The sequence below is a fragment of the Chenopodium quinoa genome, unplaced genomic scaffold (assembly GCF_001683475.1).
Source record: "Chenopodium quinoa cultivar QQ74 unplaced genomic scaffold, ASM168347v1, whole genome shotgun sequence".
Taxonomy (NCBI): Eukaryota; Viridiplantae; Streptophyta; class Magnoliopsida; order Caryophyllales; family Amaranthaceae; genus Chenopodium; species Chenopodium quinoa.
Genome location: NW_018743555.1, coordinates 2,399,634 through 2,417,644, shown reverse-complemented (window position 1 = coordinate 2,417,644; position 18,011 = coordinate 2,399,634). Strand labels below are relative to the sequence as shown.

Below are 18,011 nucleotides of genomic sequence, written 5' to 3'. Positions count from 1 at the left end.
TAGTAATCTCATGGATTATGAATGGGGTGTAACCTTCACGGGTCAATCGTTGTTGCCTATCGTTGTCCCTTTTCGTGGCTGCCTTATAATAATCCGTGAACGATTACAAGTTCCTTAAGAACTTGTTGGGGGCACCCTACTTTCCTTGTCCCTAATCGTTGTCCCTATCGTATATGTCAATTCCCACTTCCTATGAGTGGCAAGCATATTCACACATGCTTAACGTAGGCGCGCTTCGAACGATGCCTACAGTATTGTTAATGCTTTATTGTTTGATATGAAAAAATTGATTAATTGAATTAGATAATTAACGTCATTTGCATACACAATGTACAATTTATTGTTAGCATTCATAGTCATATAAATAGTTAGATGATGATGATAATGGGTAGGAGAGAGAAAAGATAGAGAAAGAGTACGCGGTGATGGGTTTTATATTAGCCCATGAATGTGTAAAAAGTTACTTTACCTGTCCCTATTTGTTTACTCCACTTTTCTTTTTAAGGTGTCCCCAAAAGATTTCCCCATACTACTTTTGGTATGTTTTCCCACTTGCACTCTCTTTATCTCTCTTCTCATTGATATTTGTGTTAACCCCATGTGCACCATTTTTTACCCAAAAGCCTTAATAAAGTGAATTTATGATTTAGGACAAACAATTGAGGATAGAGGGAGTATAAAAATAAGCGTAATGATATATGTAGCCCTTAGGTATATATATAAGCAATATACTTTCTAAATGGAATTAGGGATTTCATGACAAAATCATGCCTAGATCGGTGTAATAAATGTTAATTTATTCTTAATTTTTTTTTAACTTCTTATACATAGCTCTAAGGACCATGTTTATCATTTTCCTAAAAATAAAATGCCCATGAGGAAAAGTGAGAAAGAATAGTGAGAAAGTGGGTAGAAAGATAATGACATTCATTTCCACCCCTTGAATATGAGTGGTCTTAGAGCACTCTCACTCATGGACATATTTTTTCCCATGAGGAGAATTTTATGAAAAAATGGAATTTTGGCTTTCCACTCATGAGCATTAAAAAAAATGTCCATGAGGAAATCCTCAAATGGCCATAGCAATGGCAAAAATTAATTGGTATAGTAGTGTGGGCCATAGAACCAAATCAACATTAAAAAAAAAAGCGACATATATTAAAAAATAATACTTGTATGATGATGGTAATGTTTAGGAGAGAGATGATGTGTGGTTTTTATTTTAGCCCATGAGTGTATGAGAAGTTGTAAAAAAAAATGCCCATGAAAAAAATGAAAAAGAGGAGTGAGAAAGTGGGTAGAGAGAGAATTTTTTTTATTTGCCTATGAGTGAGAGTGATCCTAACACCACTAGAATCCGATCTGATTTGTCACCCGTTTAAATTCGAGTTTTTATTCATATTTTAGATTCAAATAAATGACTTTTTTTTATATAAGACAAATGAATGGTTATTTGTTGAGTTCGGATGATATTGTCATCTCTAATCATAATGACATACGACCTTGAGTCGTAACTAGACCTGTCAATCCTGATCTAGACTCGTTGACCCGACCCAAATGAACCGAAATTGACCCAAAATTTTTGATCCAAAAATGACCCGAAATCCGAAATTGACCCGACCCGACACATACCTGACCCAAAAATGAAGTTGATCCGATCCTAACCCAACACCTGAACTGACCCGACCTGAAGTTGACCCGACCCGAAATTGACCCAAAGTGTTTAACCCGAATAGACTGATACCCAAAATTGACCCGAACAAACCCGATATTGACCCGAACAGACCAATACCAAAATTGCCTTAAACTAAAATTATCTTATAATTGAACAAAAAATGTCTTGTGCCAAAAATAACTCAAACTGTTCATTTTCAATCGTAGCTAAGCTCATAAACTGTAATATACTCTCTAAAAAATTATTGATTTGAGTTTGATCCACAAATAAAACAACCCGAACATGACCCGAATATACTTGACCCAAAATTGACCCGACTCGAACATACTCGACCCGAAAGTTGACCTGACCCGGACTCGACCCGATACCCAATCCCATACCCAACTCGACCCAAATATTAACTGACCCAAAATGACCAGATTTGAAAGTGACCAACGACACATTTGCCCGGTCTAGTCGTTACTAACACTTGAGTCCAAGGTCAAATTGTCAATGCATAGAGGTTCGCGGAGAAAGATTAACGACCCCCATATTTTTTAATTGGAAAAACAAATTCAAGATTGAAGAAATAAATACACCCACAAATTTTCTTTAAACTAGCCGTTACCCTCAAGCGCTCCTCTCCATCATTCTACTGGTTTGTTCTTTCAACCAGCAATTCCACGAAACTAGTCAAATTCATTTTCTCTGAACTCAAATCTCTGAAATTCAAAATGTTTGCTCAAGGTTTGGATCAAACTGCTATCAATTGGATTAAACAGGTAAACTTTCACTCATTTTCACCTCTTGTTTTTGGGTGTTTTCTTGTAGTTGCTTTGGTTTGGATCAAACTGTTTTCTTGTAATTGCTTTGATTTTTATAGAAATTTAAATGTCAAAATTTATCATAAATAATTGTTAATTTTTTTTAAGGAAAAAGGGTAATAAATGCTTAATTTCAGTACCAAAATTCTAACAATTTAGTTTTTTTTTTTGTTTTGTTTTGTTTTTTCCTCTTCGATTTTAATTTATAGTTTATTTCAGAATTTTGGGATTTTTAATTGTAATTTGAAGGAGAACGCAAATTTATTCAATGAATGATTAAAAAAATGAACAACTTCATTTACTGACGGTAGTGATTAAGGGTCGTCGGAAAAACGCCGAAGAAAATTGCCCAGATGAATATAGTTGCATATTGATTAAACAAGAACACAACAAGAAATGGTGGGAAAAGAAATGATTTTGAGTAAAAAAATAAATTAATTTCATGTTAAATTTATTCAAAGTATAATCTGGGAATGAATTGGGAGTATAAAAAATTAATTAACTAATATTTTAAAAGACCCAGAAAATTTAGAGAGAGTAAGTGAAAGGTTTGGAAAGTGGAAAGGAGGAAGATCAAGAAAATTAGCTAGGGAGAAAACTAGGGTTTTCACTTTCTAGACAGAAAAAATCATATTTGATTTGATTGTTAATGATCTAATTTGGTATTATAATCAGTTTTTGTGATTAGAAACTGACTATATCATTTGAAAATGGCCTAAATCTCTTGACTGTTATGTGAATCCAGAAATTAAATAGAGATAAGTGGAAAACGAGAGTTAAAGTCCGGTTTTGTTTGTTCACCTCGTTTTAGGAAAAATAAGCTCAGTTAAGTTCAAAATATAAAAGTCCAAGATACAATAATTTCAAATAGGTTACGATTAAGGTAAGGGCTAAGCGCTACCAAGTATAAAATATTCTAATTTGGTCTAATAGATTTACATGAGTTAGTACGGATAATTTCAGATAACTAAAAATTAAATGAATAGTACACACAACTACACAAGGTTTTGAGTACTAGAAAATTTGGATTTGTTTTGATTGTATTATGATTTGATTTAATTTATAAATGTGGTTGGAAATTATTACAGCTTTTGAATGTTAAGCTAAAAAAATTCGAATTTCATGGCAAGATATAAGGAGGAAGAAATTTGGTGAGATGTTTCATTGGAAATTTGATTTGTTTTTCCCATCAACTTGGTTCATTTAATTAACCACTAGCGTGCCCACAAAAAAAAAAAAAAAAAAAAAAAAAAAAAAAAAAAAAGCCACTTGCGTAATTTAGTCATCTTTGGGGTTTTAGCATGAATGCAAGATTTCTATAATTATTGAGCTACCGAAACAACCTGTCATTCAAACTATATTGTAAAATAGGCCATGCATGTGTGATTACAGAAATTACTGAGTAGCTGGAACTAGCATCATTCAAATTATACTTTAGTTGGAAACTTGCATCTGTGGTGGCTATTTTTGTTGGAGTATTTATTAATGCTGCATTTGTTGATATGATCAAATCTGTAATTTTGTAAAATACTAGGGCAAAGAGGATGTGATGGAGGCTGGACCTTCCTCAGTGGATAATTTTGAGTATGGGACAGTTTTTAAATCATCTCCACTTCTTCGCAGTGGAAGCAATTATATGTCACCCAAAACATTACCCCCTTTGAAGTTCCATTCTGGTTTGCTTGGCAAACATAGTACGTCAACTTTTGATCTATGTGAATCCGACGAACAGACTGTCAGTAATGACAGCGATGAAGAAAGTGTTGCATCAGCCCCATATGATATGGATGGTTATTTTTCTGAGAATTTCGACCAAGAGTTTTCGAGTTGCAACGGTATCAAAGATTTTGAGAAGCCCATTCTTCATGACAATGATGAAGAGACCACTGATTTACAAGCTAGCACAAATTTGAGAAGCAAACAGCCAGTGCCTTTGATTAATAGAGGATCATCTAACATTGATCTTAGAGTTGAGTTGCCAAAGACTACCAAGAGATTCAGTGATATGGTGCTTGAAAAACAGGAGGAGCACTACATGACTCCAGATAGTTGTCATCATCCTCGCAATAATGTTTACCCGGTAAGTGTACAGGTCAGATGAAATCTGAAGTTTTATGGAGCTCTTGGTAACACAAATTTTGACAAATTTTTTTTTGCCGATTTTCTCATTGTAGGATACGTCCTTTAATTTTAATAGACATAATGATGTAGGAGACTTGGGTACCCCGAGTGCTCCTCCGGTCAATGCTGTTGGAGAGGAGGTACATGAGCCTAAAGATGAAAAGAAATACATGACTGTAATGGATGGTACAATGGATGGATTTACCAGCAATGGACTATACATGCCTGGAGTTGGAGACTGTTATGATGAGTCTAAGCCAATTATATCAGAAGTAACATCAGAAACTTTGGAATACAATGGTTTAACAGAAAAGTATGCTAAAAGCTAAAGTATTGGTTCTTTGACTAACTGCCTTGTTTAATACTAATGTGGTTTATTGGTCACATCTATTTAGTTTGGTAAATAAATTTCTGTTTTGATCTCTACAGAGTGAATCATTCAACCACTTCTGTGAAAGAAGAAATGCTCACACCCCACTTTCTGCCAGAGATTATGGATCCACCTCCTTGTTATGATACTAGGTGCCTTGTCTTTTCTTTTTGCTAACTCATATATAATTCCAATTTTCCATATTTAAGCTAGCATGTATTATCAATTGGTGATTGAGAAATTAATTACTGTACTCTTATGTATTTTCAGTTGGTTATTTAGAAGTTCATTCTGCAGTTTCTATCTTAACATTATAAGCAGCAAAGCGGAATTATTTTCTGATATTTAATCATTTGTTATCTTGTCTAACTTGCAAAATGCTGCAGTGGCCAACATGCCTTCCAAACCCTTGTAGCATATGATGCCTGCATTCGACTATGCTTGCACGCATGGGCAAAAGGCTGTCCAGATGCACCCGAGTTTCTACGTGATGAATGCCTTATCCTTCGGACAGCTTTTGGGTATGCCACCTTTTGGATGTTTGAATTGTGAAGTGTAGAATAAGTGGTTGTCACGTTAAACTCTTTAATTCATGTGGGTAATTGTAGGCTGAACAAGATCCTGCTACATCCTCTTGGTATGCAGACAGAAAAAGGTGGAGACTGTAAGACTGCAGAAGAAACATGCAGTAGGAAGCCAAATAAAGTACTCCGCAAGATTAGAGTGGAAGGTAGGTTCATGCTTCACTTACATTTATTTCTGTTTTTGCAAGTGTGATCTATTTGAATCTCTTTACTTTAAAATAAATAGCTCCACCTCTGATATTCTGCTATGAAATATTGTGAGTGAGGTTGGAGTCTGCTTATGTCTTCACAATGTCCTAATTTCATTCTGAAAATTTTTGAATGGTCATGTGACTCTTGTTAATGTGGCAGTGAAAAAGCTACGCATTATACCAAGAAAAAAACTTAAGAGCACATTCTCTCAGCGAGGTGCATTATACATGCAAACGGGAACAGAATATGTGCGGCATGTTTCATCACTTGTGAAAACCAGCATCAACTCAGTTATGAACTCGTCATTATCACTTACACGTGAAGGTCTGTATTTTTTGACAATTGACAGCTTATTTTTCATGCATACATTTTAGGTTAGAAGAAATTTGACATAATTTGCTCTCAAAAAATAAATATAAGATTGACATAATTTTACTGCTTAGGAGACATTCACCCTGAATTTCATACAAAATTATTGAGACGATGATAAGTCCTTTTAATGTAGCTCAACTATTGATTCTAAAGATGTGTCATATGTATATAAGATTGACATAATTTTACTGCTTAGGAGACATTCACCCTGAATTTCATACAAAATTATTGAGACGATGATAAGTCCTTTTAATGTAGCTCAACTATTGATTCTAAAGATGTGTCATTATGTATATAAGATTGACATAATTTTACTGCTTAGGAGAATTCACCCTGAATTTCATACAAAATTATTGAGACGATGATAAGTCCTTTTAATGTAGCTCAACTATTGATTCTAAAGATGTGTCATTATGTATATGTGAATAAAAGGATATAAAGTGAAAATAAGATAAGAGTGTATTGTATGGGGCCTCTGGGCACTTTACTACCTTAAGACTTCACATAGGATGCATTATTTGACATCTTAAGTAATGTCTTTCCTTTTAATGTAGCTCAACTATTGATTCTAAAGATGTGTCATTATGTATATGTGAATAAAAGGATATAAAGTGAAAATAAGATAAGAGTGTATTGTATGGGGCCTCTGGGCACTTTACTACCTTAAGACTTCACATAGGATGCATTATTTGACATCTTAAGTAATGTCTTTCCTTACTTCTTCTATGGTTTAAGAATTTACTGGATTGAGGTTTTTCTAATTGAGTAAATTTGGGAGACACTTTAGGAATTAAATAGAGCTGTTTGGAGAATTTATTTAAAGTCTTAAGTAATGCCTTAGCTTCTTCTATGGCTTTAGAATCTACTTGATTGAGGTTTGTCTGATTGAGCTTAATTTAGGAGACACCTTGGGAATTATATAGAGCTGTTTGAAGATTTTCATTTCAGTAAGATCTTCTGTAAGGAATTTAAAACTCTTCTCTAAAGTATTCAAACCATTACAGAAAGTGCTGGTTCATTCTCTCAGAAAATCTGCTAACGTCACCGTAGGTTCCCCAATCTTTTTGCTACCTTTAAGGTCTAAATGCGTTTATAACTTACATAATGCATGCAGAACATTGTTAACTTGAAGGCATCAATGGTACTTTTTCATGTGCATAGTGGCAAAAGAACTAATTATTTGAAGGACCTTATTTGGAGGTCTCTTGCGAACATTTCATGCCATATTACACTTTAGGTGGGGGCCTTAGCCTTGTGCCTTAATTGTGCTCTTTAAGGAAAGAGTAAATATCATCTGTGGGCCTCTCATCTATATTATGATTCATTTAAGTTGCATGCTTCTAATCTGTGTTACTTCCATGTCAATGATGTCTTACCATGTTTTCAGAGCCTCTGTCATGCATATTCTTTCTAAAGAGCTCTGTAGAAGATGCTCAAATTGATTCTGGCTCTGCAGTATGCTTACATTCAGGAACTGGCGAGTACCATGACTTGTAAGTTTGGTTGTTTTATTTTGACCCCTTTTTAGGTTACAATGCTATTTGTTGTAAAATGTATTGCAAAAAACTTTTAGCAATATAATTAAGCTGTTGAGATTTAATGAAGTAATAAGTCATACTAAACCCATGTACAAAGTATAACTGTAAATTATAAATGTCACTAATATATGCAGCTTCTAAATTTTCTTTCATAGTCCCATTATGGTTTGTTTTAAAATTTGTTTACCTGTATACTGTCAATAATTTGTACTTCTAAAGTCTATCACGGAAACATAATTAATGCAACTAGGAATGTTAAAGATATTATTCGAAAAGATGTGAAAACTTATGTGTTCCTGTATTTCAGCTTTCCAGAAAGTCAAGGGGATGTACTTCATATTGAAGTTAGAGATACAAAACAAATGACCCTTGGTCATGCTTCCATTCCACTTTCAGTGTTAGCTGAGAACCCTGTATGTATCCTTTTCAAGATATACATTATTCTTTTTACAGGATGCTCAATCTCTCCACATGTGGCATACTGACTTTTGTACATGTTCATATCAAACAGAGTGACAAAGTTCGATGGTGGCCTATCTACCATGATGACCATGAATGTATTGGAAAGATCCAACTTTTTATGGCTAATTTAATTACAGATGAAGAAGGTAGACATACAAAGGTCTGGTTCTCTTACTCGCATCCTGATTAATATCATGTGTTTAGATAATGCTGTACCTTTTCTATATGGGAAATGCACACATGGATTTTTTTTTTTTTTCTTTTTTCTTTCTTTCTTCTGTTTTTACTATTACTAATTACTAGTGTCTAGTCACTAGAACACTGTTATATTTTCCCATACCTCTTCTTACATCCCTTGCACCTCTTTGAGAACGTACTTCGTAACAAGAACTGAGGGCCTATATTATTTGTTTATAGTGAACCTCAGAGAAAAGTATGGTTCAGATCAATTTGGAAGACATGTCTTAGTTTACCTCCTTTCCTTTCCCCCATACCAAGGAAAAGAATTGCGTAGTTTACCTCGCAAGCTAGCTAAATAGAGTATCTCCGTTGTAAATGTCTCAGGTGAAGAACTCTAAAGCCATCAGAAAATATAGATTTAACAAGGGCAATCTTCACTCTTTGAAAGATACTCCATCCATGCTAATTCTTTTCATGATAGGGGTTTGACACCAAAATTAATGCTAAATTGGTGGGGGGTATTGGGGCTTGGCATTTGATATTTGGAATACTCCCTTCGATCAACGATGCTTTTCATAATAGGGACATGACACTATTGTCAAAGGTAAAATATTGGTGGGGTACAAAATGTTATAGATATTATGGAATAAAACATACGAAGTATAAAATTAAACTTATGATTCGGATAGTTTCAGCTAATCATACTGTATATTCTAAGGCATTCAGCTGCATACTTTTATGTTAGTTATACTAATGCATGCTTGCGTTCTTATATGTCTCTGTTATTTACATGTTACAGAGTAGTGCTGTCGTTGAAATTCTTGCATATGATATGTTGCTGGAAGCTGCAATGCCTGCACAACACTTCCATTCACGTAATTTGTGTTTAAATGGTCCTTGGAAATGGTTGTTAAATGAGTTTGCAGACTATTACGGGGTACCAGATTCGTACACAAAGTTAAGGTACTAATATGCTTTCATTTTTCACCTCATTATAATTAAAAGTATTATACAAGTATAGGTTTATTAATTTATAGTAATCAAAGCGTCCTGAGTCATGAGCTCTCATTCTAATTACCCCATACATGATTAAAAACTATATAAGAAAACTTTTTTAAAAAGGTGAACCAATCTCCTATTCATTCAGACCTACAGTTGAGTTAAGAGAGAAATGAAGAAATTAAAAGAAAGGGACCAAGAGGGCTTGAAAAAAGAAAGGAGAATATAAAGCAATAGGTTCAGAAGCTTGCAACTAAATGGTTACCTGAGTAAGATATATAGAGAGTGGTTTAAGGGGGAATGGACGTCCAGATGCGTACTGCTTATTACTTGCGGTTTTTCCTTGATGGAAGCCAAGACTCGGATTAAGTGGGCATTGCCGCATTGGTAAGAGACATATATAAACCAACTCCAAAGCTTTCACTGGAAGGTTATTTACTAAAATTAGTCATCAATAACAGATAACTGTAGGCATTAGATGATCTAGATCTCAATCTTAAGTTGTAAAGGATTTCCCTCTGCTTTAATTTTGAGGATGAAGCATGGACTCGATTTCTGAGAGAAAAGAGGAATAAGTCAATTGGAAAGATTGTAATAGAGGATACTTTTTATTTATATCCTTTCAGATCTTTATATAAATAATTGATGATGAGTCTCAGACTCTCAGGTATTAATAAGATAGATGCTAGATCACAATTGTTAATTGAATCAGAGTTTTTGTAGAAACTTGCTCTTGTTTTACATATCCTTGTGAAAATTCCCTTTCTAAAGTCTTTTATTAACTGTAATGTGCTATTAGGTATCTATTGTATGTTATGAAAGTGGCTACTCCAACGAAAGAATGCTTGGAGCTTGTACTGGATTTGCTTATGCCTGTTATCAAAGCTAGAGGTGAAAAAAGATTAAATAGACAAGAGGTAAATTCCCTATAACAAAATCTTTATTTGGAATTTCGTTTTTAAAAGAAGTATCTCATTATGTGAGAGATTAAGCGGTATGCCAATCAGATATCACATTGCATCAGGTATTTCATGAATTATAGTTTCAGAATCGTGTATACAACACTTCAGGATATGAATCCAAATGTTATCTTGTCACCATCTTTCATTGTATTCTTATTATTAGTCAATAATTCCAAGACAAGTCTTTTATTAATAGACACAAGTTTTGCACCAAAACTTAAATGACATAGCTCCATTTTTGTATTGCATGATTTGCATCATCTAATAGTAGGACATATTGGAAACACTTTACCCAACTTTTGATTTTGCTATCTTTGGCTCTTTGCTCCTTTTGACCTAATTTACCATTTTGATGCCTACTTCCTTTATATGCTTGTAAAGAGCTATCTATATTATGTCATGTAACTAGAATAATATTCTTGGGGCCTGGGCCAAAGTTCACCCATTAGAAATTTGTGACTTGTTAGATTATGTAAATTGCATTGTGGAGGTGTATTATCCATTCTTATGGATTGTTGGCCTGCCCTTCATGCAGAAAACCATTTTCTTGGAATGTGAAACACAAGTTGAGAGTCTCTTGGCAACTGTTTTTGAAAATTACAAGTCATTGGATGAACAATCAGCCACAGGTTTGACAGATTCACTAACTCCGGTACCAGAGACAGCGTCACCAGCTTTGGCTCCAGCAGTGCAAGTTTACTCCCTTCTTCATGATATTCTTTCCCAAGATGCACAGGCAGTATTACAGAGGCATTTGCAGGTGATAGCAATAGTTTTTATAGCTAAATTCATTATCCTTTTATTATGTGGATTACATGGATGCACTTAGTAACTAGCACTGTTACTGAATTCTAAAATGTGATTCTCCATGCACGTGCTCCAATCCTCCTTGTGATTATATGTTCTTTTATTTTACTTATAATCTCCACATAATTTCGTCATAATGTTGCAAATTGTTGCTATTCACTACTGAGATAAATGCTATACATTTCTTTTTTGCCAAAAAAGCATCAGTACATGAGTACATCGCCTATTGTCAATGTTGAACAAATTTGGTTTAAAGCTTTGGTGTTTCTCCTTTCTGACTCTATAATGCCTTTTTTCATGCTTCAAGTCAGTCCTAAAGAACTTTCACCTCTTTAATTGTGGCAAATGTAGTTTTGTTGACTGTTCTCATGCTTCTTTCAAGGTTTTGTTTAAATTTCTTGTCATGCGATATCTTGCTACTGTTTTGAGGTAAAGGGAGTATCTATGCTTGAACCACCAGAACATGTACATGATGTGACAATAAACCCTAAGGATTGAAGTTGGAGCAAGCACTTGTTAGTGTCTTTTTAGGCTAACATGCTTTAAATATATGTAAGCAAATACACACAATTATTTAACAATTTATTTAAGATCTTATTGTGTTAGTGTGTTACACTGGATTTATATATACTTGAGTTTTGTAATCGGGAATGTATAAAAAGCATTCAGAACTTAGAGCTTTAAAAGTGACAGACTTTATGTTAAATACCCAATGAAAATGTTATTAGATAAATTAAATACTCCGTTAAAAGTAACGGAGGGTGTGAAATAAGACATCGATTGTAAATTAAAAGTAACGGGAATGTATAAAAAGCATTCAGAACTTAGAGCTTTAAAAGTGACAGACTTTATGTTAAATACCCAATGAAAATGTTATTAGATAAATTAAATACTCCGTTAAAAGTAACGGAGGGTGTGAAATAAGACATCGATTGTATTTTTATTTTTTTAAGAATGTATGACAATATATGACCCAACCTGATTAATTCTGAAACCAAACTGATTCCTTAAAAAAAGCTGACTTTTTTTCAAATAGTGAGGTTATTTCTTGATCTTTTGCCACCATTTGCCATCCCTCTTTAAGACTATTTAAAGATGTGTAAGGTATTTGATGTTGGAATTAAGAATCTGATTATGAAGCATGAGGCAAATATGTGGTTCTTACGATGCTGCTTAATTGGTGTATTGTTGGACATGTATAGACATCTAGCTAGGTATCTATGGCAGCCCTTTATGTGAAAACTTTGGAGGCTCTTTATGAAATGTTGGGCTGGTGTCACTATCTCACAATCACCATGAAGGGATTTTGATGGAGTATATCTTTATTTTAGAGGAATTCTTTCCAGTTTGGTAGTAGTATGTAACAGCAGGGCCATGTACAAAAGGTCAACTTTGTTTTTCAGTAGTTTTACAGTTAATGCCTTGGCAAAATAACTGAATACGTACCAGCCGAAACTATTCTGATATCATTCTCTGCAATCAGGCTGTTTAAATCAGATTTGGCCATTTGGGTCATGTTATGGTGATGAGTCATTCAATTTGGTTTCAGAGTTAACCAGAATGGAACAGATTTAGGTCCGTTGTCAATTAACTTATTATGATTACTCGATATTAGACACTCATGACTTTTCTGCTTGGGTTGATTTTGGTACAGCTTATTATTGGCTTGTGTAAATTTGGATTTAGATCAGGGGTAATGTCGTAAGGGTCAATAATGCTACAGATCAGTCCATAAAAGTATATGACAATCTCCTGTTGGGAGAATAAAGGCCATCTCTGTCTTCTCTCTTTGCATGCAAAATTTACTGAAGACCTAGAAACATTCTTACATCAGTTACAAAGCTAATGGCTGAATTAATCTCTGGACTCCTTGCTAAACTGTCAGACTGCGGCTCAGAAAAGGTGTCGAAGGCATATGTTAGAGGCAGATGAATTCATGTCAAGCAACTCTGAGAATATCCTGACAGACCCAATATCTATCTCCACAGCATATATGAAGATAAAGAACCTTTGCATTAACATAGGTAAAGAAATTTTAGCAGACATCAAGATCCACAATCAGCATATACTTCCTAGGTATTGTTCTCTATCTCTGTACATCTCGATTAGATGATAATCAGCAATGCTTTCTGCTATTCTTCTATAAATTTATGATAAGCAAATTACCAAGGCCTTTTAATTATGGAAAATGATATATTTAGCCATAAAGGCTGCATATAAGGAGCTTTAGGTGGAAAATGATTAATGAAATATAAAATTCATTATACCAAAGTACGTGTGATGTCTCGCACTCCTAAATTGATACCAAATAAGGAAAGATATCAAATTCTTATTTTCTGCCCTAAGGGCTGCATATGTCATTACCCTTAAATTATACTAAGTATGTTAGTTGTGAATAAGGAGCTTTAAGTGGAAAATGATAAATGAAATATAAAATTCATTATACCAAAGTATGTGTGATGTCTCGCACTCCTGAATTGATACCAAATAAGGAAAGATATCAAATTCTTATTTTCTGCCCTAAGGGCTGCATATGTCATTACCCTTAAATTATACTAAGTATGTTATTTGTGAAATCTGCTTTCCTTTTTTTTCTTTAATCTTCTTTCCAGAAGGGTCCTTCAAATGCCTGATACCTCTTTTGCTCATGTGATCAGTTCCATTGACCTTTCAAACATTACTGCTACCGTTTATACCTCTGAAATGTCGAAGAGGCTTAAAGGGTTCCTTGCAGCATGTCCTCCATCAGGTCCTTTGCCACATGTGAATGAACTTCTGGCAGCAATTTCTGATTTTGAGAGGGATCTGGAAACATGGAAAGTAAGGTACATAAAAAGAGTTTCCAGTCCTGAAAGCATGCTATACTAAATTAAGAGGCCATACAATGTTGCCTGATTTATGTCCTGCTCCTTGTTGTAGCTTATCTACTTCCGCTACTATAACTTGTCTAACTGTAACGTAATTTTTACAGTCCTATCCAAGGTGGTGTAGACTGCAAGGATCTATTCCACAATTATATAATGGTGTGGGTACAAGAGATGCAACTTGAAATGCTAGATCTCTGCAAGGCAGAAAAGGTATGCTCGCCTGCTACATGTTTTGAATATTTAGAGTAATCTCAAACTCTGCTTACCATCCCTTATGGAGCAGCATGCACCATTGTCTGTCAATCTTCCTTCGGAAAACATAATTAATTTTGGATGGGAAGCTGCTTCAAAGCAACTCGAATTTATTTTTTCTTGAAATGCTGTAGCCTAGCAATTTAATTAATATGTATTTCAATTTACTTGCCTCATGCAGACACCATGGTCTGGGGTAGCAACCCACCTCTCCACCTCACCATTTACAGAGGGTATGTATTCAAGGATAAAGAATGCCTTAACACAGTATGAAATGGTTATCAGCCGGTGGCCTCAGTACTCGTTAGTTTTGGAAAATGTAAGCTCAGTACACAAACTGTGAGATACGTATGCCAACCAAAAACAAAGACCTTTCATCAGATTATATGCATCTGTGAAACTTTACAGTTCTCGTTTCAGTAATTCTAACAACTTTCATTCTTGAAGGCTGTTGCTGATATCGAGAGAGCAATCTTAAAATCACTGGAAAAGCAGTGTAGTGACACTTTGGCTCCTTTAAAAGATAGCATTCCGAAGAAGCTTGGTATGCAAGTTCATAAACTGGCTAGACGACAGTCAGTAATAATCTACGTGGTCCCAAATCAAGTGAGTTAATAGGCTTATTTTTCTAGTGCATGCATTAGAATAGTGTCCATAGCATTAGCAGTGCTCATTCAACATCATTTTGACGTTAAATAATAGTTCAAATGCAGCAATTATGTGCACCTTACTAACATTAAGAATACTGCAACTGCTTGCTACTCTTCTCAAAAATTTAATGCTTATATTAGAACTGCTTATGGATCCATTGTTGTGCGAACAATATAGATTATAGAATTTGGAGGTTATTATTGATTTTTAAAATTTGGCTCTCATTCATCGATTTTTCATCAGAAATGTCTTTTTGTTAGGGATATATTGAATTTGATGTAGTATTAAACATTGAACTTCATGCTAACATTGCACCATTCAATTGTGAAGGTGACAATTTTTTGAAGAGGGGATAAACATTCCATAGAAAAAAAATTCATATATTTAGCTTCTTCCTACTTACCTTTCCCCTTTCTCTGTTATGGAAAATAGAGTATTTCCTATTTTCATTCAGCCAAATGTCCTGATATAAATTGCAGATTATTAAGTGTTTGTCCATTTCAAAACATTGCAGCTGGGTACTTTTATAAACACCGTTAAGAGAATGGTTGAAGTTCTACATTCTCAAGTTGAGGATATATTGAAATTCTGGGCTTCATGTTTGCCAACAATTGGCGGTGAAAAGTTGTCCTATGGGGAGCAGATGAATGGTATAATTGTTTTGCTGAAGACAAAGTACAAAAACTACATGCAGGCTTTAGTGACCAAACTTTATAGCAATGTAAGTCCTTTTTTATGTATTTATTCTCTCACTCTAATTTGTACTATAAAAGAACAATTCAGCAGAAGCCTCTGCATTGTTTACTTGGTGTCTTTCTGGGGTGTTTGGGGGGGGGGGGGTTTGGTTTGCTAGTTACGATTGCTATCATTTATGACATAAATACCACTAGTTGTTGATGCAGAGAATGTTTAAATGGTTGAAACTTTGTTTTTTTTTTTTTTAAATATTTTTTTATATTTATATAACTATAACTCCTAGTATTTATTTGATTGCCGGATTTAGAACCATCACACTTGCTTTCTGTCTGATCCAGCATTGGAGAAAATGTTTTATGTAGCTACTTAAGTTTGTTTGAGATGCATTTGATTTATAGGACAATATTTGGTACTGAATTTTATCTATGATAGTAACAAAACTACATATCAATGGAAATCATCTTTGTAGATCTGTTTTTCCATTGGTTCCTTGCTAGTGGAAGATGAGATAAAGAAAGTTGCCAACTGCTTGCAAATAAGTGTCAAAAAAGAAATGAAACATTATGTTGCCGTATTTTTTTTTGCTGCAGATGCAAGCTAATCGAAACACACAGCTTAAGAGAATCCTGGAAGTGACAGCAGACTCAGACAGTGAGCCTGAAGTTCGTGAGAGAATGTTGATGCTGAACTCCCAACTGATTGATTCAATAGCCAATTTACATGACGTTTTCCCAAGTCAAATATTTGTGGCACTTTGTCGTGGATTGTGGGATAGAATGGGGCAGGTATGAAAGGGAAGAAAATTTCATTTTAACTAACTATGCCATCACTGGTGGGTCTTATGTATATTTGCTCGTAATTTCCTTCAGAGTGTGTTAAGGTTCCTCGAAGGAAGGAAAGAGAACCGCGTTTGGTACAAAGGATCATATTACGCCCTTGGGGTAAGTAAATTATTTGCTTTGCATTTGATGTTTTTAGTGATGTTTGGTTGGATGTATGAGCAGACAACAGCATATAAATCTATTTCCCTTTAAGTTCAGCTTTCCAATGTATATGTACTAGTTGTGGAATGCCTGAATTGGTGTTCTGTTTTGTAGATATTAGACGATGTATTTGCTTCCCAGATGCAACGATTGCAAGGCAATTGCCTACAGGAGAAAGATCTAGAACCGCCCAGGTCGGTTGTGGAGGCTCGCTCCATGCTTTGTAGTGATGGAACAAACGGAACAAATCAATCAAATTATTTCTATATCTAGTATGCCACTTTGCCTCTCCCCCCTACATTTGGTGCAATCAATTATCTGTCTATTCTTTTTAATTCTGTTGTATTATGTATAGTCATGTATTTTTCCCTTTATTTTTTATTCTTTGTGTACATAAAACACCTTATTCTTCATGTAGAAGTCACATTATGATGATTTACATGATACTTCAATTGAAAATAATTACATTCATTTTTAAAAAAAGAATGTCTCAATGTTCTTGCTTGGATTATTAGCCGCCATGCAATCATGAATCTATAAAAAATTACACATTAAAATAAAATAATATAACAATCTTCCTAAAAGATACCATAACCATAGAGCCTAAAGAAATATTCAGTAAATAATATTTTGACATAAATAACCTTGATTATGTTATTATCTTAATAATATTAATATGGAAAATATATCACGCATACATATTCTAATATTGATTATATCTCATATCTCTAAAACCGTCAAATCTCATAACGACAGTAACACAAATGTTGTGATTAGAAATTCTTGTCTTGATTGATGCGAGATGCATTATTTTGGCGATGTTGCCTTCAATTTTTATTAACAAAAAGAAAAAATGAGAACATTCAGCTTTTTGAACTTCTCAATCAAATATGAACATCATTCTTTTCGAACCTGCAAATATATCATTATAACAACAAGAATACCTTTTCTTTTTCGAACTCGTCATATTTATTTATTATTAATTTTCCAATTCAAAACCGTCAAATCTCTTATTAGTTTTATTTTAGAGCAAAATAAAACACAACCAAGAGAGCAAAATCATATCAAAACACTTATCTTAAAGCACAAGGAGAATCATTCAACCTAGTTTCCGCCTCTCTCTCTCTCTCTCTCTCTCTCTCTCTCTCTCTCTCTCTCTCTCTATATATATATATATATATATATATATATATATATATATATATATATATATATATATATATATATTTCTTGTTATAAATATTTAAAAGAGGAAGAAATAAAGATTTCCTTAACATTGAATTATTTAATATAAGAATATAATATGAAAATTGTGAGTATTCTATCAATATACTATTTATCCTTTCTCCGTTTTCTTTTAAATACAACATTTCCCATAAATGGAAATGTCATATTAAATGCAACATACTCTATATAATAAGTTTATTTTAAGGGAAAAATAGAAATTAATAACCTCACCTTTGTTCGGTTTTTCAAAAACAATCTCACCTTTCGATT

General features: G+C 34.0%; 1 protein-coding gene across 1 annotated transcript; it reads left to right on the top strand.

The window, feature by feature from the left end:
- The first annotated feature begins 2,166 nt into the window (after positions 1 to 2,166).
- Positions 2,167 to 17,193, top strand: LOC110740316. The gene is made up of 22 exons (XM_021920804.1): positions 2,167 to 2,436; positions 4,013 to 4,558; positions 4,653 to 4,912; positions 5,029 to 5,121; positions 5,356 to 5,490; positions 5,578 to 5,699; positions 5,905 to 6,069; positions 7,505 to 7,610; positions 7,963 to 8,068; positions 8,167 to 8,277; positions 9,097 to 9,260; positions 10,096 to 10,213; positions 10,794 to 11,018; positions 12,951 to 13,141; positions 13,723 to 13,890; positions 14,037 to 14,142; positions 14,366 to 14,503; positions 14,632 to 14,790; positions 15,350 to 15,556; positions 16,122 to 16,316; positions 16,401 to 16,472; positions 16,629 to 17,193. The coding sequence occupies exons 1-22, from the start codon at positions 2,389 to 2,391 to the stop codon at positions 16,785 to 16,787; spliced, it is 3,594 nt and encodes a 1,197-aa protein (XP_021776496.1). The 5' UTR covers positions 2,167 to 2,388; the 3' UTR covers positions 16,788 to 17,193.
- Positions 17,194 to 18,011: the final 818 nt, after the last annotated feature.

Coding starts and splice junctions, on each gene's coding strand:
- LOC110740316 (XM_021920804.1), top strand. CDS start 2,389: ATGTTTGCTCAAGGTTTGGATCAAACTGCTATCAATTGGATTAAACAG. Junction 13,891..14,036: donor CTGGAAACATGGAAAGTAAG/GTACATAAAAAG, acceptor TAATTTTTACAG/TCCTATCCAAGGTGGTGTAG. Junction 16,317..16,400: donor TGTGGGATAGAATGGGGCAG/GTATGAAAGGGA, acceptor AATTTCCTTCAG/AGTGTGTTAAGGTTCCTCGA.